Source organism: Neovison vison, chromosome 13 (genome assembly GCF_020171115.1).
Source record: "Neovison vison isolate M4711 chromosome 13, ASM_NN_V1, whole genome shotgun sequence".
In the NCBI taxonomy this organism is placed as follows: domain Eukaryota; kingdom Metazoa; phylum Chordata; class Mammalia; order Carnivora; family Mustelidae; genus Neogale; species Neogale vison.
In genome coordinates this window covers 111448251-111473528 of record NC_058103.1, presented here as the reverse complement: position 1 = coordinate 111473528, position 25278 = coordinate 111448251, and the positions used below count along the sequence as shown (strand labels likewise).

The following is a 25278-nucleotide window of genomic DNA, read 5'->3' as shown; positions in this document are numbered from 1 at the left end:
ATGAAGGAAATTGTTTTTCTGCATTTGACTACCATTTAGGATTAATCCATTAAAGAAGTATTTATACAGCCATTTGACACATTACTTTATGCTCTGGAACTTCATAATGTAGATATATTATGTATGCCTAACTTATTACTATTTAATGGGATTAGATTTATTTGGCATAATTTTTTGAAAAAATAAGTATTTTTAGACAGGTGATATAATATTAAAACCAATTACGACATCAGAGACTGTAAATTTACTGCAAGCATGCAGTAACTCATTGCCAGCCTCTTTCAGAGACTCCCTTATTTTAATGAGCTATTTTTAGATCTCTGAAATTATTTCTTGCTAAAATTATATTTTTCTATAACAAAGAGTTGAAGCCAGACTGGTTTGTACTTACTTGCCCTTAAACATTTCCACCTACAATTTAGTAAACATTTCCCATTACTGTTTGAGTCTCAATGGGTAGTTAATATTCCTATTTTTAAAATATTAAAAGGACACATATGTTTGTGTTGAAAATCCTGTATCAGACAAACATGTAGTGAGATGTCATGGACCCAAGGGGCATTGTATACCTTTTTTTTTTTCTTTTTTTTTTTTCAAAAATCTTCAAAGGAGTATGATTTCATTCAAGGGTATTGAACGCTACAACACTATACTTGAAAGAAGTACAATTCATTTACCAAAAATATATTGAATTTCTAGCAGGTTATAATTGCCAAGATAGGTACTGAAAGACTGCAGACTTGAGTAAGACGTAGATCAAGATTATCTTGAGAAAGTCATGTCATCTACCAAATAACAATAAAAAAGGAGCTAGAATAGGGTGAGGCACTGGGGATTGAACAATCTGAGCATTGCATACAAGTGCCTGACCACTTTTGTGCAATGACCACTGAAAGAGAGCCCATGCTCCACCTGCCAAGCCATACATGTTGATGTAGAGCTGGGCCCTGCAGAAGAGGCACCCGTTCTTAAGAAGGAAAGGCAGTGATTGAACCATTAGTCAAGCCATGCATTCTCAGAGCTGTGTCTGTTCATGTGGGCTTTCCTCTAATTCACATAAGACACCTATACTAGTTCTCAGTTAAGCTTCCGGAGGACAAAAGCCTTTCTTTGAATGAACAACATATCACAATTACCTGGGATGGCAGAGGCATATAATAAGCACTCAATAAATATCCGTTGAATATTGTTGACTAGAATAGTGGCACCTCTGGGGAGACTCAATTTTGGTGGGCAGGGCGGGGGGGTGTCAGGAATTTTAAAAATTTTCTCTTAGGTTTCCTTTTCCTTTGTGGTTGTCTTCAGCTTTCTACCATCATTTCCCTATGGAAGTTTGAATGATAGGTTGAGAGTGTCCATAATGAACACTGAGGAAAACCCACCAGAAATGTGAAAACCAGCTCTAAAATTTTGGAAAAAAAAGATTTTAACGAAAATCTGCAGAGCCAAATTCAGTTAATTCTTGGGGGCTTTTCTTAGTAATGACTAAGCATTAAGGGGAATCAAGAAAGAGAAGGAATTGGGGCATTATATTTAAAGTAGACTTTATCGTAGTAATTGAAAGAAGCTAAAATTCACCTCCTAACTCTCTGTCATGATTGATTTTCCTCAAAGTAACAGATAAGGTGAAAAAGCTTTGACACATATTTCCACATTGCTCTCTTTTTTTTCCCCTAACATTAACTTGCAAGTGAAAAGTAAAACCACATACAAATCAAAGTTCAGCATTTCTTCTTTTGGAAAAGGGGATATTTATTGACTATATGACAAAATAATCCTCTCAGGTATGTCCATGTGGGGATTATGCAGAGTCTGTTTGAAAACAGTTGTTGAATGGATTAATTGGTTAATGCATAAGTAATTGCTAACCTGTTTTTTAGGAGCACATGATTCGGGAGGATGCCAAGGGTCTGACACCAAGACAGTGTGCTATAATGGAGGTAGTCTTGGCTACCATCAAGGTAAGCTTACAGTACTCCTGAATTATACATCCCCAGTCCTCTATTAGCCCTCAGAGAAAAGTATCCCACATGCATATGTAGAGCTGTGCCACCCATAGACACAGAAGATGGTTGTATGAGTATGTCAGATTGAGCCTGTACTCTCGCCACATTATCCGTGTTCCTCTGCCCTTATCCTTGTTCCTTTGTCTCTGGAAGAAAATGTGTGTGAAACCTATGTTATAACATGTGTTTTCAAAGAAAGACATGTACGTACAGCCCCGCCCCCCAAGTTCAATTAAATAGATGCTTCAGGAGGTTTGGGGTTAACAGAATTTCTTTTCATGTTTTCTATGCTTGTTGAAATGGGTTTTAAAAGATCAATCTTCTCCTCTCTCTTAGTAAGTGCAATAATTTAATTTTCTGCTGGAAACCCAAAGGTATTGTGCTGTGTGCATCAATTTTTTCACAGCCAGAGGTTGACCAGAAGTTATTGTGGTGGGGGCTAAAAATGGAAGACCTCCAAATGTAACTTAGAAGTTGTTTCCATATAATTCCTTTTATATTTTTATACATGTTTCATATTTACATATATGCATTTTATATTCTTATGTGAAAGCTTATTTAAGAGTGAATTAACTAATTTATTGTCTGAATTTAAACCATGTCCATTGTCTCCACGTGTCACTGGGGGAAGCATCTCCTATCCAGCATGCGTGAACAGCATAGCAAAAACTGCTAGCTACCATGAGCCATTTTCTGAGCACAGAATTGCACAGGATACAAACAGACATTATGATGCTATTCATTAAAATAGACTTGTGCAACAATTGGGCACCTCCAGAAAATTGTTACCTCCCAGCTTTGGTTTTATAGTTTCAGCATTTAATAAGAGACCATCTTTTCCTGCTTCAGTGTAAAATGAAAAAATGAAATATAAAATGAAAGTTGTGAGGTGGGAATTTTGTGACACCTGGTGGAAAGTGGAGAGTGGATTTAGGCAGTGAGACTACAGCAATGGAGTATCTAAAGCTACAGCTAGAGTGTTATCTGGAAGTCTGGAAATTTTGCACAATCATTTTAAGGGGAAAAATGGAAAACTTGAACAAGAAGCAGAAAAAAATGCAAAACAAGCTCTTTCTAAAAAATTCTTTTCAGAAAAGTGAATAAGAAATGGTTGACCTTTGGAGTTATAGTAGAACTAATGGCCGCAAATCAGGAAGTGCTAGTAGAAAAAATAAGGACTTTGAAGTATACCATGAAGAGAAGAAAAAGTAAAATTTTTAGATTCTGAATTTAGTCCTTTTTGAATTTTATTAAGTCAATGCATGACTTCAAGAGAGGAAGAAAAATGTGTCCCATGAAAAGAAATGGCATTCAGACCTGGCTTCTGTCCCCACCACCAGCATTTCTTCTGTTCCTCTTGGTTGGGGCACATGATTGCCATCTAGTTATACCCAAAGTCTGGGACATTCCTGATCTTCAAACAGGTTCCCCCTTCTACATTTTGACAGCTCAACTACCCCATCTTCCTCTCCAGGTCATCTGGGATGATCTTTTAATTCAGTCTTAAATACTTCCACTAGCTGGTGTCTAAGATCCAGTAAATGGATTCATGCCATTATCTTGTTCCTTTAGGGCCTGACTCTGGTCCTCCTGAACGTCAGAGCCTGAGGTCAGTTCTCTACCTCCTATCCCTATTATGAGACTCTCATCCCTCTGGTCTGCCCATCTGCCAAGGCATACACCTGGGCATTCATTTCTATGGCTCTGTCATCAGTTTGCCACAACTGGAACTCCCTTTATCTTGTCCGATTCTGAGATTTGCCCCAACTGAATGTCCTACCAAGTCCTAATTCTGATGTTGACTACAAAGGAATTCAGGTAAAAGAGGAATAACTACTTAAAGGAATTATAGCCCTACCAGCTAGTGATGGAAGGTCTTCTCAGAGCCCAGCAGAGGGAACCCTATAAGGTAAGTGGAAACTTCATGAGAAGGATGTTCATATGCAAAAGCAGCAGTTACTACCCAGGCTACCTCACAAAGGCTGCCAAAGACCTAATCCTACTTCCTCTGGAACTCAGTTTAGGCAAACAGGGTGGAAATAAAAAGTGAACAAGGAGAATGGTATGGAGTTTGTAGACTATGGACTGAAATAGCGTTTTACATTTTTCCAGATATCTTCCATGTATGTACATTGTCTCGCCTGATCTTTAGAAACATCTGGCTGTTAGGTGTGTCAAGAGTGATCATTCACACTTTATAGATTAAACAACGGAGGCTGAGCAGGTTTAAATTACTGACAAAGGCCAGAGAGCTGCTAGGAATTGGCAGCGCTAAGAAAGGACCCCAAACCTGAAGATCACTGTCCTTGCTTCTACATCATTATTTCACCAACAACCAGCAAACAACAAAGGGTTGGTGAAATACAGCAGACCAAAATGAACAATATTTCTTCAGAGAGATTAGTTATTTCTAGATTAAAATACCAGATTTCAATATTTAGATGGTTTTCTAAAGACGCTTTAAAATCTTTCAACTCCTCAAAAGTATTGATGAAAATACTCTCTTAAAGACGAAAATTTTAGCTGGACTAGAGTATTTTGTCATAATGGTCTCATGTAGTTTCAATTGTAAGTCACAAGTGGGGGGACTGTGGCACAAGTATCAGAAATTACAGTGATCTGCTACAGCTTGTGCGAGTGGGCTGTGACACATTTTATTTATTCACCTGCCAACGAGCAACCAAATCAGTAGTATTTGAAAGTGAAAGGGTAACCGCTGTTATAGTGGTGATATAGATATAGCTATAGAGCCAATAATTTATCAGGATGTATGAGCTAAAAAGCCAATAGGAAGACTCGGGACTGCTGTGGGATTCCCTGAAATGTGGATTTTTTTTCAAAGAAAAAAAGGAGACCTTTTTCCAACAATAAATACTCTTGACCTGAGCATGAATCCCAAGAGCCTAAGGAAATTCTTAAGTCTTGAACAATCCTCAGGTTACTTTCTGATGAAGTTTGAAAATGGAAAAACCTGGGGAAAAAAAGCTGGCTGGTTTCACTTTTTGCCCAGCCTTCCAAATTACCCTGGAACACTTGTTCTTTGGACCCAAACAGGACACTCCACCATGTGTGTTGCAGATGTCTGACATCATGTAGGGACTACACAGAGATTTCCCTAAAAACAAGAACCATGTGAATGAGGGCCTTCTAGAACTGCTTGGTATAAGGAGAAAATTTGGAGTAGGTATGAGTATCTATTCAAATATAGCTTTGGAATTTACTTCTTACTTATTTAATCCTATACAGCACCATTTCTGATCATTTAGATTCCAGACAAATGGCAGAATACGTGATGTTATGCCTCTGAGGCTCTTACTCCTGACTGAGGCCCATCCCCATCCTGCCATTCATTATTCATGAGGCAATTTTGGTGGCTGCTTCTTAGCATCTTTTTTATCATTATAAGTATAGTTTTTGCATTATTTAAATTTCAGCTGCTCATGAGAAGAGCAAAATACACGTTTGGATTATTGCATTTCAAAAATCATTACTTGGAAGCTTACGTGTGCATAGAAAATATGGGCAATGAGGAGATGGCTGAAGAGAAGAGGGGTCTTGCTCTATCTAGACTTGGGAACCTAGACCTCTACAACTAATAAAATAAGAGGTGTGGACAAAGTGCTGCAGAGTGCAAAGAGGGTAATATACTGTCTGTGAGTGTCTGGGGGGAGCTTCATGGAGAGGGAAGTTTGGGGACGTATAAAGGGACTGGAACAGGGAGAAGCAAGGGAGAAAGTCATCGTAGGCTTAGAGAAAAGCTTGAGTGAAATGCAAGAAGGAGTAGGTCAGTCTGAAAACTTCAAGTAGTCTAGTGCAGAGGAACAGATCACCACAGCTTGAGTATTGTAGGAAATAAAAGAGGAACATTGGATTGGAGCCAAATGTTGACACTTGCACCAAGGTCAAAGGGACACAGTAGCATATTCGGATCTGATATATGTAAAAAGAGGACTCCAGCTGTGGTAGAAATAGTTTCTAAAATATTTTTCAAGTAATTCCTAAAAAAAAAGAAAAAGAAAAAAGAAATAAACCTGAGTTGTTAAGGGCAAATGATAATTTTTTCTAAGTTTGCAAAATAAACTGTCTGCATGGATTTTCCAAAAATACAATATAGATATTGGAAGGAAAAAAAAAATACGTGATGATGGGAAATTGCTACCAAAATAGTGTATGAAACCAAGAAGAAAATTCTTCTTGCAAACTTGTAAAGAAACATTAGCATGTTCCCATCAGTCAGTAAAAATAGATTGTAAAAGTTCTTCAAATATATGACAAATTTAAAGAATTAGAGGAATTTAGATTTTATTGGGATTATAAAAAGAATGGCTTGCTAAGCATGCAGACAGTATTTATCCTGATTTTTAATTTGGCAAAATTCTTTCTCTCTCACAGATCCCAACAGGTCTGAAGTGCTTTAATTTTTGTTGTTTTATGAAGAATATAACAAACAGAACAAAATCTCTTATTTTTTTTAAGAGAAAGAAAATGATACTTATACAAGGTCTTTCAATCTCTGTTCAGATGTAATAACAACATTCCTCATCACCCACCCTTACATTACTAAATCCAGTGTATCGCTGTATTAGGGTGGAAGTCTTTGCAAATATCAGAAGATGAATATTAATGCAAATATAAATAAAATACTGGGAACCACATGCGGAATTACACCACTGACAATGACCAGAGTATTAGGGTAGTAAGTGACTAAGAGAGAAGGAAACTAGAGTGTGTAAATCGCTGTCCACTCCTATGGGAATAACAGGGCTTCAGGAATTATTGTCAGAAAATTAAATGAGTTATCACATGTTAAACAATTAAAACAGTTCCTGTCTTACAAAAAGCTCTCTACGAATGCAACTATCCAATCACCTGAAAACTAGTTTATTTTGGACGAACCCCTTTCTACTGTTAAACCCAAGATCCTACCTATTCAACTGCAATCAGGTTTCAGTTTGGTTTGGTTTGGTTTGGTTTGACTTGGTTTTCCACCTTCCCTAATCCCTTCATTCTCTCTCAGTGAGGTTAACCAGTAGATGTGAGTCTGCTCCAAGCAATAGTTTAAATTAAATCCTTCTGGCCTTGCCCTCTGGGCTTTTGGTTTTCTGTGCTCAGCATCCTTTCTCTATAAGGACATAGACTCCATAGGATTCTTGAGTGTTTCCTGAGACTCTCCTCTGGGAAGCAGAGCTGTTTTGTTTTGTTTTTGTTTTTCCAAGGAGTTTCTAATCCAGACTGAAAAATGAAAAAGGCATATTAAAAATTAAATGATCCATGTTAACTTATAAGACACCAATGTAAGATATGTAACAGGTGATACAGACGCCAATTAAGCCGGACAGATAAAAAGTGGTCAGGACTCAGAAGAGGGAGCGACCAGTGGGAGCTCAGGGAATCAGGAAAAGCTAGAGCAGTGATCTTCAAGGACAGATGGGAGTTCACAGGCTGGATAGGAAAGACCCTAGTTTCTCTTGGAGAAAGATTCACAACTTGAATATTAACCAGGGGGAAAAGGATTTCGTCATAGAAAGGCATAAGGCCAGAGGGCTGGGAGTCAGTGACAAAACTACTCAATGGCCTGGTCTGGATTTGACTAGAGGTTTGGGTAGTGAAGCCATGTAAAATGACATTTCAGGAAATCTTCGGGGTGAAAGTACAGAAATCCTTTTACATCCTCAGTGTTTTCTATAAAAGAAGACCCGTTGATGATCTTATAAACCCGTGGCATACTCAATGTGCCGTTTTAGCGATGGAAATCCTACAGAAATGTACAAAATGCATGGGGTAGTTGAAGATTTAGTCAGAGAAATCAGTTACAGTTATTTAATGCACAAGGTGATGAGGGCCGTCATGAGGAGGGTGGCTTGAGGAATAGAAGTGGAAGACGGATGTGGGTGACAAGAAGGAGAGAGTCACTGGGACTTGGCAACCCAAACTGGAGCAAGGCTGAGGTGATTCGGAGGTTTTAACTGAAAGGATGGAAAAGCATGGTTCCCCTGAGAAAAATGACGAATCAGGCAGGAGGCCGTTTTTCTACTGGCTGAAGTTAGATACGGTGCAGGAACATCGAAATAAATAGCAGGTACATCGCTGGAGACAGGGGCTGCTGCTTAGGAAACAAAGCAGGACTGAAGTTTGGGCAGTTTTTCTGCCAATTAAGCATATTTTCTCACAAGTAGAAAGAACGTCACAGTTCACAAAGCTCTTCCAGAAGGAATAATTCATCTCATCACTACAGTACCAGAGTCAGGCAGGGGGGATGTCTCTGCCCACATCCTTCAAATGAATGGACTGATCCTCTCTCAGGTGACATAACCCAAGCACACATCGCATTGCATAGAGGAAGGAAGGTGAATTTACATTTCCTCACACATTTTAAAGTAAAAAAACAAAGAGTCAAAGAGGCAAAAAAGATTCTAAAATCTCAGTATTGGAAACATAACCCAATAGCTCCCCTTTCCCGTTCAGACGGGCATGTCATCTATAGCATTGTTGGCCTATAGACAAATGGCCACCACTCAATAATGGCCAGTGACGGGAACTCACTGACTCTCAAGGAGCAGCTTCAATTTTTAAGTTGCTCTTTATTACCAGAAAGGCCATCTTTTTTTTTTTTTTTTTTTTTTTAAGGTTTTATTTATTTATTTGACAGAGATCACTAGCAGGCAGAGAGGCAGGCAGAGAGAGGGAGAAGCAGACTCCTTGCTGAGCAGAGAGCCTGATGCAGTGCTTGATCCCAGGACTCTGGGATCTGATGCAGAAGACGGGGGCTCCAACCCACTGAGCCATCCAGGTGCCCCCAGAAAGGTCATCTTTATTCAAACCAGTATCTGTTTCTCTGGTACTTTTAGTGCTATCTTGGTCCTTCTGTCCTTTGAAAAATAATTCTACTTCCTTTTCCACATGATAGCCTTTCATACATTGAAGAAAGCTATCATGCCTCCCCAATTTATCTGCAGCCATTTATTGAATGAATAAGGTCCCTTCTAGACCTTACAATATCCTGGCCCTCTACCTTTGGATGCCCTCCACTTTTTCATATTTCTTATAAATCATGAAGCCTGGGAATAAATTTATAATGACCCTAATATTTCAGATGTGTTCTAATCAGCAGAGAATGTATTTGCTCCATCAAACCCTTCATCTTGACCTGTCTATGTATATTAATGCATGATCAGAATTCATTATCTTTGATAGCTTCCCCGTCACTTTATTAAATCATGTGAAACATGAGAAAAAAATGCAGCTTTTGAGATTTTACTGACATTAATCGAGGTCACCCCCATTCCATACTCTGAAATAAACTTTTTATCATGAATATAGTCTTTTTCCTTTTTTTTTTTTTTGTTTTTGTTTTTGTTTTTGTCATGCTATCCTGTATGTTGACCCATGATTCCAGGCTGCCAAAACCTTTTCTGAAGCCACATTCTGTCATTCAAAGTAATAACGTCAAGCCTTGGCTCAACCCTACATTTTAAAAACATGCTTTCTGCCTTTGTCCAAGTCCATTGTGAAAATATCAGCCAGGACAGCGCCAAGGATGGAGAGAATGACATCCAGCTGACATCCTTATCCTTCACAGCTGTGAACAGCCAACTTGCTCACAGTTCCCTGATTAAAAATCCCTTTCTTGGAAGAAAATGGCTAGTGCTAACTTATTTTGCCAATTGTTTTCTGCTATTTTGTATTAATCTAAGTAAACAGAATAGATTAAATTGGAGGTTCTTGGTTTACACAGCTGGTTGCAGAGAAACAACATGAAACTTGAGTCCCGTTTTTGTTTGTTTAGAACGAATGGGGGAAAAATCCACTTTTACATGCATAAGGGAAACATCTAGAAGGCTTCAAAACCCCATGTACACAAATTATTCTCTAGGATATAATCTCCCTCCCAATGCTTACTATAATGAAGGGAGAGCAACTAAGCTGTACTGAGCTATGGATAGTGGGGTCTGTTTAATAGCTAAGACATTGACTCCCACACATCAGCCTCCAGTTTATATCCTTCAGACTTAAGCCTCAGCAAAAGACAAATTCCACCCTCCTGCTTGTCTCTTGCAGAATCAAAACAATATGAAATCTCCAAATGCCAAGGTATATGCGTCTTTGCAGCCCTCTTTCTTATTATCTGTGCCAGTGAGAGAAATAGACCCATGTTCTCAGGAGCGGTCACCCAGGTTCTGAACACTGTGTGAAAGGTTTCCATTAAAGTAATGTTTTCATCCAGTTTGCATTTGCATAACCATAGAAGTCCTCTCTTCCTCTCTCTGAATTAGGAGCCTGTGGCATGTGTTACTTATCTGTGCTCACTGAATGGAAGCTTTTGCTCTTAGGATCTTGCAACCTGTTTTTTTCCTCCGAAAATTGCTACCTTTTGTCCAGGGTTTGTCTTGCAACATTTCCTATTTTACAATGCACTTAAGAGACAAAAGTATCATTTCTGTCCTTGGGCAGCATCTTCTACTGTTCACTTAGGATCCTGCTAGTGCCTTTAGAAGAATGACTCATGATACCTTCTGGCTACAAAGTCAGTTTAGTATAACCAAAAACTCTAGGGGGACCCTTAGGTTTTACCCAGGAACAAACTCATTCCCTGTTTATGTTTTCACTTCATAGTTGTTCCCCGTGTCTCAGAGGTCTATAAACTAGTGTCTTGGTAGTAAAAACATGTTCTCCTATTACAATTAAGAGGTTCAAGAACAAATACACAGTCTAGGTCTTCAGAGCCCGACTCCAGTTCTCTTCTTCTATGAAGCCTTCTCCACCCTTAGAAATATCTCCATTCTACAAAGTCTAGTCTTATTTCTTCTAGGGTTTCCTAAATCTAGCCCATGGAACACTTCTGTGCCCCATAGTGTCAGTAGATATTGTATGGGATATGTGTCCTGAAGGCAAATAATTATAAGAAGCAGGTATGTTACTGAAAGGTTAAGCAGATTTCTTAACCACAGTGGGTCTCAGAGCCTTTCACATGTCAACAAGTCTTGTGAATCTTTAGGGGTACAAAGTCATCTCAACTTCTTTAGGCCCTCTACTGCCTAGAGGCAACTGGTGTCTCCCTGGCCACCACTCCCAGGTTTAGTGATGAGAACAGAGTAACAGTAGCAAAGAGTATATTTTAAGCTATACCTAAGAACTACCACTTCAATTCTTCTTAAGTAGAGCTGGACTGCTAGTTTCCTTTGATTGCCTAAGTGGGATTGTCCTGTTTCTCTTTTCCACTGCAGCAAATGATCTAGTGGCTGCTGAATTTAAAAATGTCAGTGCTATAGATCCTGGATATCAACCTTTTGTCTGTACTGTCATTTGCAAATATCTTCTCCATCCCGTGGGTTGCCTCTTTGTTTTGTTGACTGTTTCCTTTGCTGTGCAGAAGCTTTTGATCATGATGAAGTCCCAAAAGTTCACTTTCACTTTTGTTTCCTTTGCCTTTGGAGACATATCTTGAAAGAAGTTGCTGTGGCTGATGTCGAAGAGGTTACTGCCTATGTTCTCCTCTAGGATTCTGATGGATTCCTGTCTCATGTTGAGGTCTTTTATCCATTTTGAGTTTATCTTTGTGTACAGTTTAAGAGAATCGTCAAGGTTCATTCTTCTACATAGAGCTGTCCAGTTTTCCCAGCACCTTTATTGAGGAGACTGTCTTTTTTCCACTGTATATTTCTTCCTGTTTTGTCGAAGATTAATTGACCATAGAGTTGAGGGTCCATATCTGGGCTCTCTACTCTGTTCCACTGGACTATGTGTCTGTTTGTATGCCAGTACCATGCTGTCTTGGTGATCACAGCTTTGTAGTAAAGCTTGAAATCAGGTAACGTGATGCCTCCAGTTTTGTTTTTGTTTTTCAACATTTCCTTAGCAATTCAGGGTCTCTTCTGGTTCCATACAAATTTTAGGATTATTTGCTCCAGCTCTTTGAAAAATACCGGTGGAATTTTGATCAGAATGGCATTAAAGGTATAGATTGCTCTAGGCAGTATAGACATTTTAACAATGTTTATTCTTCCGATCCAAGACCATGGAATGGTCTTCCATCTTTTTGTGTCATCTTCAATTTCTTTCATGAGTGTTCTGTAGTTCCTCGAGTACAGATCCTTTACCTCTTTGGTTAGGTTTAGTCCCAGGTATCTTCTGGTTCTTGGTGCTATAGTAAATGGAATCGATTCTCTAATTTCCCTTTCTGTATTTTCATTGTTAGTGTATAAGCAAGCCACTGATTTCTGTACATTGACTTTGTATCTTGCCATGTTACTGAATTGCTGTATGAGTTCTAGTAGTTTGGGGGTGGAGTCTTTTGGGTTTTCCATATAAAGAATCATGTCATGTGGGAAGAGAGAGAGTTTGACTTCTTCATTGCCAATTTGGATACCTTTTATTTCTCTTTATTATCTGATTGCTGTTGCTAGGACTTCTAATACTATGTTGAACAAGAGTGGTGAGAAAGCAGAGAGAGGCAATTATATGGTTTCACTTATTTGTGGAGCATAACAAATAACATGGAGGACATGGGCAGATGGAGAAGAGAAGGGAGTTGAGGGAAATTGGAAGGGAGATGAACCATGAGAGACTATGGACTCTGAAAAACAACCTGAGGGTTTTGAAGGGGCGGGGGGTGGGAGGTTAGGGGAACCAGGTAGTGGGTATTAGGGAGGGCACGTATTGCATGGAGCACTGGGTGTGGTGCAAAAACAATGAACACTGTTATGCTGAAAAGAAATTTAAAAAAATACATATTTCACACACACAAATGGCAGTGCTAAAAAAAAATGATAAATACGAAAAATGACACCTCTTTGGAAGCCTTTACGGACTCTTCCCTAATAGAAATGTTCACCAACCCCATGATCTGTATTTTCCAATTGTTTTTCTTACACCTGCAACATTATTAGAGTCATTTGTTGACATCTTGGTGACATTTCCTACTAGATTATAATCCCTTTGAGAACAGCCTGTATACCTCTTAGGCTTCATATCCTTGGCATTCAGCACAAGGTCTGTTTTACAATACAAGTTTAATAAACATTTTTTAAGGGACAGAGGCAGAGAGAACAGGCAGGAAGACAGACCCCACCATTCACAGTGTCAGTGTGAGCCCATAGTTCTAGCCTCACAAACCACAGTGAAAACCATGCCCATCCTTGTGAATGCTGTCACCATGCTGCCTTATGCATACCATGAAAGAACAGTTTTTGAAGCAGAGTAGAATTGTGACATGCATGCAGTTGTAAAACTTGCCAAAAATGTTATTTAACTCATCAGTTAATGAGGGCACCAGTAAGATCTTACAACTAGCTTACAGGAGAATTCCAAGAACAACACAGAAGAATATGCAAAAAGAAAAGCTGAAATCAGCTTACAAATAGAAGCAAAAAGGATCTATCCACAGAACAATAATCAGTTGCATCCTACCAGAAATAATTAATTTACATTTCTATGAACAAGAATCATTTACATGATTATCCATTTTCTATCATTTACAGAGTTTTAAATAGCTCAGAGACAATGAAAAGAAAGATAACCCAGCCAGGCAGGCTAAGCAGAACACCCACTAATCTTTTTTGGTCCATTTCAAATTCTTTGGGAGTTTTTCCTGACAAGTCTCCATCGTCCCAAGAAAGGGCAAAACATCCTCTTAGGTGCTGCTCCTGGTTTCTCTTGCATTGCTTTTTATCTTAATTTTCTAGCAATTGTGCTCAGTTTGGTAGGAATGGAGCTTGTCTGAAAAAACCTGAGAAGCAGAACATGTTCCCAAACGTGCCCAGAGGTCATGCCTATTCCTGTTGGGTGTATGCCACTGCTACACTATATAATGAGCGTGAGCTATTTCATCTGATGGTTCCTTGGTTCATTATATAAATTATATAAATAGATCTCCAGAGGGGGGACACCCCTCCATTCCTCTAGGGAAAGAGTCAAATCCCACCTGAACCTTCCCCTCTCAATATATCCATTTAATGTTTTTTACCTTAATTATCCTATTATGTTTCCTGAACTGAGGAGGTATCATACTTTTTGATCCATTAAGGCTCCTGAAACAATTCTGGACTCATACTCCTCAATATGTACTTTCTGCCTGTGAAAGTATTTTAACTTTCTTTTCTTTTCTTTCTTTTTTTTTTTTTTTTGGAAGATCAAGGTGTAGGGAATATTTTAAGTGTTTTATCTCATCATCTCTCAAAAGGAACAGGCTTTTGCCATTTTTCTATGCCTCCTTTCCATAAACATATATTGCTTTTGGCACAGCTTGTGTTTTCACAATGCACCCAGCTAGAATCAGTACAGGCATTTTTAAGTGCTAGAGGTTTTTCTCCTTGGGGAGGGTGTCTGGAGTGGTAGCAGTCCTTCTGCAGATTCTATTTCCATTGTCTATTTGCTCTGGCTTATGCCCTGAATCTTCTCTATTTTACACTCTTTGAAAGTGCACTCAGCTGCCTACAAATGGCCAGAATATTTTTCTGCATCTCCTCTTGACTAGAGGAGAAAATTAAGATATTATGAGTTTTCAATTCATGGAATTCTTTTACTCAGAAATTTTAATGAGTGGGATAAAGGGATGGCACATACCTCCTTAGGAGCCATCTATACATTCATTGCTATTCTGATCAAAATTCCATGAGCATTTTTCAAAGAGCTGGAGCAAATAATCCTAAAACTTGTATGGAACTAGAAGAGACCCTAAATTGCTAAGGAAATGTTGAAAAAGATAAACAAAACTGGAGGCATCCTGTTGCCTGATTTCAAGCTTTACCTCAAAGCTGTGATCACCAAGACAGCATGGCACTGGCACAAAAACAGACCCATAGACCAGTGGAACAGAGTAGAGAGCCCAGATATGGACCCTCAACTCTATGATCAACTAATCTTCAACAAAGCAGGAAAAAAAGTGGAAAAAAGATAGTCTCTTCAATAAATGGTGCTGGAAAACTGGACAGCTAGGTAGAGGAGAATGAAACTTGACCATTCTCTTACACAAATAAAGATAAACTTGAAATGGATAAAGGACCTCAACGTGAGACAAGAGTCTATCAAAATCCTAGAGGAGAACATAGGCAGTAACCTCCTCAACATCAGCCACAGCCACTTCTTTCAAGACACATCACGAAAGGCAAAGGAAACAAAAGCGAAAGTGAACTTTTGGGACTTCATCAAGATCAAAAGCTTCCTCACAGCAAAGGAAACAGTCAACAAAACAAAGAGGCAACCCACCACAAAATGGGAGAAGATATTTGCAAATCACACTACAAAGGGCTGATATCCAAGATCTATAAAGAACTCCTCAAACTCAACACTCAAAAAACAGATAATGACATCAAAAAATGAGAAGACATGAACAGACACTTCTCCAAAGAAGACATACAAATGGCTAACAGACACATGAAAAAATGTTCATCATCATTAGCCATCAGAGAGATTCAAATCAAAACCACATTAAAGTACCACCTTAAACCAGTTAGAATGGCCTAAATCAAAAGACAGTAAACAAGTCTTGGAGAGGATGTTCAGAAAGAAGAACCCTCTTACACTGTTGTTAGGAGTGCAAGCTGGTGCAGCCACTTTGGAAAACAGTATGGAGATTCCTTAAGAAATTAAAAATAGAGCTACCCTATGACCCTGCAATTGCACTACTGGGTATTACCCCAAAAATACAGATGTAGTGAAAAGAAGGGTCATCTATACCCAATGTTCATAGCGGCAATGGACATAGTTGACAAACTGTGGAAAGAGCCATGATGCCCTTCAACAGATGAATGGATAAAGAAGATATGGTCCATATATACTATGGACTATTATGCCTCCATCAGAAAGGATGAATACTCAACTTTTGTATCAACATGGACGGGACTGGAAGAGTGAAATGAAGCAGAGAGAGTCAATTATCATATGGTTTTGCTTATTTGTGAAGCATAAGGAATAACATGGAGGACGTGGGGAGATGCAGAGGAGAAGTAGTTGGGGGAAATCGGAGGAGGAAGACAAACCATGAGAGACTATGGACTCTGAGAAACAAACTGAGGGTTTTAGAGGGGGGATGTGGTGGGGGGTTCGGTGAGCCTGGTGATAGGTGTTTGGGAGGGCACGTATTGCATGGAGCACTGGATGTCATGCATAAACAGTGAATTTTGGAACACTGAAAAAAATTAAATTAGAAAAAAATTCATCATTCTGTGAGAATCAGATCAAAGCAAGTCAGGTTGCAGTGAGTGTATAGTACTGTATATTACATATATTACATATATATTACAGGGAGAGAGTGAGAACTATTTATCTAACTCTAATAGCACACTGTAAATATGTTACCATCTATAAATGGTTGGGGAAAAATATCCTTAGCTCTGTCACATATTTGTATATAATTGCTTTCTAGGTGATATCTGCACATAATACTTGCAGCATGAAAAATGCTAACGTTCCTCAATGACTGTATTTATTATTAAAGAGCATATATCTTCTCTAGTATTTTAGCCGCAGATATTTTAATGTTTTTAGTATTGGGTAATAATATAAAAAAATCCCTATGTTTCATTACATTCATCAGACATGAGGTGCAGGAGATGTTGGATTTCCAACGACTACTCTGCCTTCTCAGGTTGGTCTATATCTGCCCTTCTGTGTGCTTAGAGCAGGGGAAAATGGAGCAGCAGCCACCTGGCCTAGAATCACAAACTAGTATCTGGACAATATGCGATGCAGGTACTACAATCTTTGTGAAATATTGACAACCCTGGAAGGAAGGAAGGAAGGAAGGAAGGAAGGAAGGAAGGAAGGAAAGAGGAAGGAAGGAGAAAAGAAAGAAATATATATATATTTTTCATGTTCTAGAAACAAGCCAATAACCAAGTCAACAGTTGTCATCTAAACCTGTCATTCTATAAATAGCCTTTTTACCACTGCATCTTCATGATCCCATATACTTAAGTTTTGAATGAAAGGAAAAACCTTAAGCTTCAAGGATCTGGGACCTGTGATGTAAAGCATCAGTTCAGAGATAGTGAGGGGACCTGAATGACAGGCTTATCACCTAGTAATGGGAAAGCGTCAGGACTGTCCTTTTGTCTCAATTTCACATTGATCATACTGTATTATTCCATTTGAGCATCACTATTATGGCAATAAAATCCTTCCTACTATACTTCCTTCTAAATCCTTCTGCTTACGTTATTATTATTATTTTTTTCTCTTCAGCAATACTTTCATGCGGGAGGAAATGGCCTGAAAAAGAATTTCTTGGAGAAAAGCCCAGATCTTCAGTCTCTGAGATATGCTCTCAGTCTTTATACCCAAACTACTGATGCCTTGATAAAGAAATTCATAGACACTCAGACCTCACAGAGTAAGTAACACACTGGATGTGAGAATAGAGTAAACTGAATATAACTAAAATTCAACAGAAGAGTTATTATAAATACTATTAATAATTTTTACTATATTAACTTAAACCATCAATTAGAATTGAAGATTATGTTCAATAGAAAATGGTCAATATAGTTCAGCCCCCCTCAATTACAGTTTTGGAAATAATTTCAGTAACATGAGGATCAGCTTAATACTAAAACTGTATGGAGTGGTTGACTCTTGGTGATTCTAACGTCATTAAATTTAGTAAAACCTAGTTTTGAATATCCACAGCCATGGCAGTCTCTTCAATTCAGTATAAGGCTGGAGTGTTTGCTCTTCTTGGTAATTTCCAAAATATGATAATAATTCCCCAGATCTTGACTTAAATTGTAAAATCTCTGCGATTTCCAGAAGAGAAATCTCATTTTACTCTAATTTTACATGAAAGAAATTTTAAATTTTACTTTGAAATGGATCAAGAAGCAAGCACACTATTGGACAGTTGGATTTGTTTCATGTGGCAAACTTTCCACCTCATAAGCTTATAGGATATCACTAGTAAGAAGCCTCTCTTTCAAGTTCCTTTGTGATTTATCATATTTTGGTAATTGTATGCATTTAAGATTTGGCATTTCTGAGAGATTATTAAAAATGTTAATATGAGTCACAAAGAGACAAATGCAGGATCAAACTTAGAACATAATAAATCATGCCACAGAAATAATAAAAATGAATATGAGGACACTATCTTCATCCATGAGGAATCCTCAGGAAAGAAAGTATACAGATTTTTTTGTTCCCGTGATGAAAATGTTCCAAACTTGTGTTTCTTCATGGATATTTGAACTTTTCTAACTACAGGTAGGTGCTTTGCCTGTAATACCAAGGCATGTGCTAGGTATGACCTTTGCCTGTCTTTAACACTGTAGTTTCTGAGAGTGCCCAATAAAATGCTACAAATATTACTTTCCATGTGCTACACAAACCCAGGTTACATCTTGGGATAATTTGAGAAAGGGAAAAATAGTTGAGCTCAAGAGGGGTTGTCCAGAGTTACAGAAATATTCAAAACATTCAAAACATTCCTCCCTTCAATCCATCATCCCTCAAGATGTTCCAAACTTTATAAATATACACTAGAATGTAATTCCAATGTATCATATAGAGTTGTAGTTTTATTTCCAGAAAATTTGTGTATGAAACCTTTGCTTTGCTTTGCTTTTATAGGTATACATATGTATGTATACACATATGTATACATACATACATATGTATACCTATGTACACATATGTGTACACATGCATGCACACACATGCACATAGCCCATTTTCTAGCATAGATGTCACAGCACACAAAACTACATTATGTGTCTCTGTTTTGGTATAAGGATAAATAGGAAAAGAGTTTGGTATTATTTATTAAAGTTGAAGATTTGCCTTCCCTATAACCTAGGAATTCAACTCCTAAGTGCGAATCCAAAAGAAATGTGTGTGTATGTGCACCAGAAGACGTGCGTAAGAAAATTTACTAGGAAAAAAAGATGTCCATTAACAGTTGAACAAATATTGTAGCATATTCGTACAATAAGATCCTATAGAACTATAAACCTTTGTGATAGGTAACTCACAACTTTTAGCTCTGTGTATGCTTAAAAACTGTTACAGAAATAGAAGGGGCTAAAAAAAAAAAAGAAAATGGTGTCAAAATCAAAACCAAAATTGCTTATTTTAATTCAGCTTTGTCATAAATGGATCTTATAAGTATAGAAGAACCTATTATATCTTGTTCACTTCTTTTCCTCCTCCTCCTCTCTCTTTCTTTCCCTTTTGCTCCTTTATCTCCCATTTTCACCTTGATTTCCTTCTTCTTTGTTTTGGAATAAATGTCGACATCCTCTTTCTCTAGTGATAAAAAAAGAAAAAACTGCTAGGGATCGAGTCCCATTAGAAATTTATGAACCACAGAGTTCAAGTGAGAACTATCAATTTGGAAAAACACTGTCTTCTCTTTCTATTCCAGATATTGGGAAATAAGCCAATCCAAAATGGATATAGAAGTATTAAGTCCTCAAGTGAAACTGATAGTTCATTTGATAAGAATGTTTATTATTCTAGCAATGAACTGCAGTAAGAAAGCACCGTCTTATTCTGCATTCACTTTATAAATATTTACTGAGTATCACCTCTGAATGCAGTTTCATACATTGAGGGATATATTCAAAACTGAACATGACATTATATATACCAGTTGCTCTAATATGGCAGTTCTCCAGCAGGGGTGATTTGGTTCCCTAAGGACATTTGACAATATCTGGAGAGTTTTGGTGGTTATATCTGGGAGTGGTGGTCATGTTACTGGTATCTAATGAGTGGAGACCAGGGACATTGCTAATTATCTGTGGTGCAAAAAAAGCTTCCCACAACAAAAATTTATCGGCTCAAAATGTCAGCAATGCCGAGATCAAGCCACCCTGCTCTTATTACTAGATTGAAGTGAGAAGTGTTGTAACATAGGTCATGTCAGAAGAGGAAAAATTTTAACTTGAGAAGACAGGAAAGACAGAAAGGCCAGTGGGTAAACTGAGTCATGAGGTGGTAGAAAGAGGAAGGCATTCTGGATACAGAAACTGTCCAGGAAACTGTATCTACTACTCTTAATTTTAGAATCCCTCTATGTGAAGACCATCCATGGTTAATTTTTGTTATGAAAAATTATTTTGCTTTTAAAACAAAATTCTCCTCACCACCAATTTTTTTTTAAAGATTTTATTTATTTGACAGACAGAGATCACAAGTGGACGGAGAGGTAGACAGAGAAAGAGAGAAGCAGGCTCCCTGCTAAGCAGAGAACCCGATGCGGGACTCGATCCCAGGACCCTGAGATCATGACCTGAGCCGAAGGCAGCAGCTTAACCCACTGAGCCACCCAGGCACCCCTCACCACCAATTTTTGATCAGTAGATATATTTGAAAGTACCTTAGATTTCTCTGCACCATTAAAATATACAGAAATACTGTTTTAGGTTTTGTGTAATAATATTAGCAATTACTTTAATATTTGTAAAATTATCACCTATTCTTCCTCTTATAGTTGATCCAATGGTTCAGACTGGGTAGTTAGCTTAAAAAATTATACTTTTGTTTTTGTTGTTTTTCAGGGATCTATTACTTACAGTTCTAGAAACTGCTACAAAATTATTTTCTTGCATCTTGATTACAATATTCATTATAAAAAACTTTTCAAAGAGCTATTTCATTATATCAAGGGCTCTTTGAATATTTCATACAGTAGCAGACAGTGAAAAATGTATAAAAGTTTAACATATTAAGTAGAATTTTTTTCAATGTATAACACAATTTAGAATGAGGCACAGAATGATTAATTGCTGAGCTACTCTCTGTCATACTGTTTCCTTATCTAAGCTTTTATAAGAGCTTGAGGAACCTGAATCTTAAAAGCTTTACAGACAAAGGGATATTTATGGCTATGTTACAACTGGCTCATAAAAAAATTAAATTTAATGACTATGTGATTTAAAATACATGAGATAAAATGTTTTATTCCATGATCTGTCCTCCTGTTAACTTTTTATCATCTTTGAGTCCCTGCTTATTTAAAAAATCAGATCCTTTTGGTCATTTTAATGACCTGTTTCCTGCTAAAGTAGAGTATAAACTATTTAAATTTGAAACAGAAATCAGATAGCTACTGATTCACATTTGGAATCTGTGAATATGTTCCAATGTATACATTATGTATAAGGCATTAATTATCTCTAATTAGCTTTCTCCAGCTATGGGAGTTATGTCCATAAGCAGAAAAGAAACCCTTCAGAAATGGCTCACTGAAGAAAGGATCTGTTCTTATCAGAAATGTAGGAGAATTTAACATTGATAATATTTACTTCACTAAAGAACTGGTTTCAGAATAAAGAAATGACCTACCGGATGTCACCTATGGGCAAAAACACCAAGAAATATCCTCAGCTAACACAGAGGAAGTAATATTAAAATCCACTTGGCCATCTTCAGTTTAATACTGATTGGACAGCACAGTCAGAAATGGTTTCTCATTTTAGCTGATAAGCCTTACACAGGTAACCAGAGATCTGGAATCCCATCCAAAGGATTTCATGTCACAGTTTTATCCCTGGGCCAGTGGAATTCAACTAGCTAGCACTGCCTTCCAAGAGGAGATGTTAGGATGTTTCAGTAGCGTAGGGGGAAAATTGAGAATTTATGACATTTGGTTCTTCAAAAGTTGCAGTTGGTCTGAAAACAAAGCTGGATAAGGCTCTTCAGTCCAGACAAAAAGGGATACACAAATAACTTTACTAGGAGTGGCGATGTGATATGGTTCGGAATATGCTGAATCCTTTTCCAAAGTAGAAATGGTAAGTGTCAATAAGGTTACTGTACTGCTGAGCATTACTATATAGCAAGTCAGTTGTCTACCTCTATGTGGTGCACTCCAATAACCCTCGGAGGCCGGTAGCATTATCCATACTTCTCAGATTAAGAAATGGCATCACAAATAGATTAAGATACATGCTGAAGTCATGTAGAGAAGTGGCAGAAACAATGTACTTCCCACCAGTTCATACTTATTTTAACCAGAAATCAGAATATATATTACTTTCTATAGCTCATGCTTTCTTCTTCTTTTTTTTTTTTTCACTTTTTTAAAAGTTTTTTTTTATTTGACAAGGAGAGAAAGATCACAAGCAGGCAGAGAGGCAGACAGAGGGAGTGGGGGAAGCAGGCTTCCCGCTGAGCAGGGAGCCCAATGCAGGGCTTGATCCCAGGACCCTGACTGAGGTCATGACCTGAGCTGAAGGGAGAGGCTTAACCCACTGAGCTGGGCACCCTACTTCTCTCTTGTTTTGAATAACCGAGTTTACTTCAGGCTCCTTACTTTTCATTTTAGTATGACTTAATCTCCCTTCTCTGCAGGAAATAATCTTTTAATTTTCTTTTCATGTCAGCAACAAACTGTATCCCCAAACTTCTTCCTTTGCTTTCCAGTTTCTCCTCATTCTAGCTGCTGTTACAGGGCATGCTTAGTGTCCAGGACACTAAATATTAATTAGAAGTAATTGCATTGGAAAAATTCCAGTTGAAGAAAAGAAAATCCATACTGCTTTCAGAAAGCCCTTTCTAACATAGCCTGATTTCATTCCTCTAGAATCTACTGTATAGGATATTGTGGCTTTAGACTACCTTACCTATCCTAATCTTCACCACTCTTGTCCCCCACCAGCAGAAACATAATTTTTTAACACCTCCGAGCACATTGACTCATATCATGATTGCTAGTTTATATTTCTCTCCTATCTCAATGTAAGACGTAGGAGGAAAGAGACCTTGCTTACTCATCCCTGAAATCTATGTGCTTAGAACAATGCTAGATACGAAAAATGTGCTCAGTGATTTTTAGAACTAATGAGTGGTAGAAAATTAAATATAGGAAATTAAAAATTATGTAATATGACATAGTTCTCATATTTGAATTGACAAAATTACAAACCTTTCAACAAACCTTTACTGAAAGTATGCCCATAGCCCTCTGCTAGACATTGCAGAACACCTGAAGTGTGTGTGTGTGTGTGTGTGTGTGTGTCCCCACTTAGGAAAAAAGCTTACAGTTTGATGGCGATACTGTTCAGTAGTTCTCAGACAAGGTAAAAGGCACTAAGTGCCTAAGAGAGATACAAAGGGATGTGTAAAGTTATAATTTTTATTAAACTATTGAAATCATGTTTTATTTAATCTGTTACATAAAACTCAAAAGCAACCAGGAAAAAAAAAATGAAATACATGACTGTTTTCAGTTTTGGCCATGGGCAGATTCGTATATGCTTTCAACTGACTCACATTTAGGAGGATTCCCCATGTGTCAGACTTTGTGCCACATATGCTGCAACAAAAGGTTAGGCAAAATGTTTTCAGTGCACCCGTCCAAATACACCCTTATTCTCTCCAGAAAGCTGAGTTCTATGGATGACGGCTACGGACTCTCTCATTCCTCGTTTCCCATTGGGTCAGCCCCGAGGGGGCTCCTCTGAAGCTCCATGGGAGGAAAGAGTAAGACAAGTATTCATTCTCCAGGCCCTCTCTGGGCATGGTCCATTCAGGCTGACCGTGTCCTTTCAAAGTACCTTTCCCTATAGTACTCTTTCCTTCTAGAGCCCAGAAGCTACTTCTGTCCTTCATATTTTATGGACCATGGGTGTTAACAGCTCCACTATTCCTTCTGTTTTCCCTAAATCCCTACCTAAACCTTCATAAACAGTCACTTTCTTAAACCATCCAAAATTAATTGTTTGCTATTGATATCCTGGCTGATACAAAGGCAGATCTTCATGGCTTTGCTAGGTTTTTCTTTCATGCTGACTCTCCTTTGCATCATCAAAAATTAATACATAAAAATAAGAGAGTCAAGTGTCAGAATAATTCTCTTTAGAGTGAGATAAAACATCACATTTTTATGACTGAGCTGTCCAAAAAGAAAAAAAAAAAAAAGAAGTATATTAGTTTTCCATTCTCAGGAATATTTCCATTACACTCTGGCCAGGGCATCAAAATCTCAGATCTCCATTTCTCATAATATAATTTATCTTACCCAGCATCTCATCTTCTCTGGAAACCTGATGGCAACTTGAGACAACTGAGAGTCATTGGTAAAGTCATTTGCAAAATAAGACAGTCCTTATGGCACAGATTAAGCAGGTGTTACTTGTGGACCCCGCAATGGGGAAATTATTATTTCTAGAGCATTAAGCTAAGTATATGTATTTGTAGGTCAGAACTGATATACTTTCATCGCTTTTTTGTTTTTCTAAGATGAATACTTGAAAGACTTTATCCTAATACTACCCATATAAAATCAACGTGTGTGTGTGTGTGTGTGTGTGTGTGTGTGTGTGTGTGTTGTCCATCTTTTCATTTCTCAATTGGGTGAGGACCAGATCTCATTCCAAGGTCATGAAGAAGATCAGTGCAATTAGAACCTTGTTTTCTAAGATTAAGTTGTTCTGTTACTTGCCTCTCAAAGGCTAATCTTGTGAAAATAAATCTGAATGTAATGTATATTTGTCTAAAATTAAAATTTTTGTTTTGCTATTAGAAACAAAACACTTGACATTTGGCATTACAATTCAAAGATCTAAATAATAAGTACCCACACTTGGAGTTGACTTTTTAGGCATCCTCAAATACCTTTTTCTCACTTGATTATCAGAACAGCCCTGTAAATTCAGACAGAGGTCTTCAAGTTATGCGTCTGATATTCCACACTGCCTCTGGGTGTTCTTGTGAGATAATCATTTCACCCAAGAGCAAGAGATGGCATGGAAGTGATTTGAGCAAGGGGGCACTGTGAAAAAGTAGAATGTTTCTCTGACATCTCAAAAAAAGAGTGCAAAGTAGATAAGAAGGAAGCAGGCAATTTGGAAGCTGGGCTTCCATATCTCTCCAGTGATGGAGAGATATGGGGAAATTCACAGTTTAGTTCAGCAGTACAATAGGCATGGGCTAGTGAAATAAATCTTGTTAAATTAGTAAAGATCTAGGATAATAAATTTCTTTCACAAGATTCCAAAATAAAGCAACATTTACTTCTGTGTGGTAAAATTATGGTGGATTTTTTTTTCTACGTGCTTATAATTTTCTGCACTTTCAAATTATCTGAAAATTTGTCCCAGCATTTCTTTTTCAATCATATAAAGAACTTGTAAAACTCAACACCAAAAAAACAAGCCAATTTAAAAATGGGCAGAAAACATGAATAGACATTTTCCTAAAGAAGACCTACAGACAGCTCTCAGATACATGAAAAGATGCATAGCATCATCAGGAAATGCAAATCCAAACTACAGTGAGATACCAACTCACACCTATCAGAATGACTAAAATCAATAACACAAGAAACAATGTTGTA

At 37.8% G+C, this 25278-nt stretch overlaps 1 protein-coding gene across 2 annotated transcripts in view; it reads left to right on the top strand.

Moving 5' to 3' along the window:
• The window catches only part of UNC13C (unc-13 homolog C), a 599404-nt gene that overhangs the window by 530876 nt on the left and 43250 nt on the right, over nt 1-25278 (top strand). For both annotated transcript variants that reach the window (XM_044230120.1, XM_044230119.1), the window contains exons 31-32: nt 1881-1961; nt 17187-17334. In XM_044230120.1, coding sequence (XP_044086055.1) covers nt 1881-1961; nt 17187-17334 — 229 coding nt within the window. The remainder of the gene's footprint in view (nt 1-1880; nt 1962-17186; nt 17335-25278) is intronic.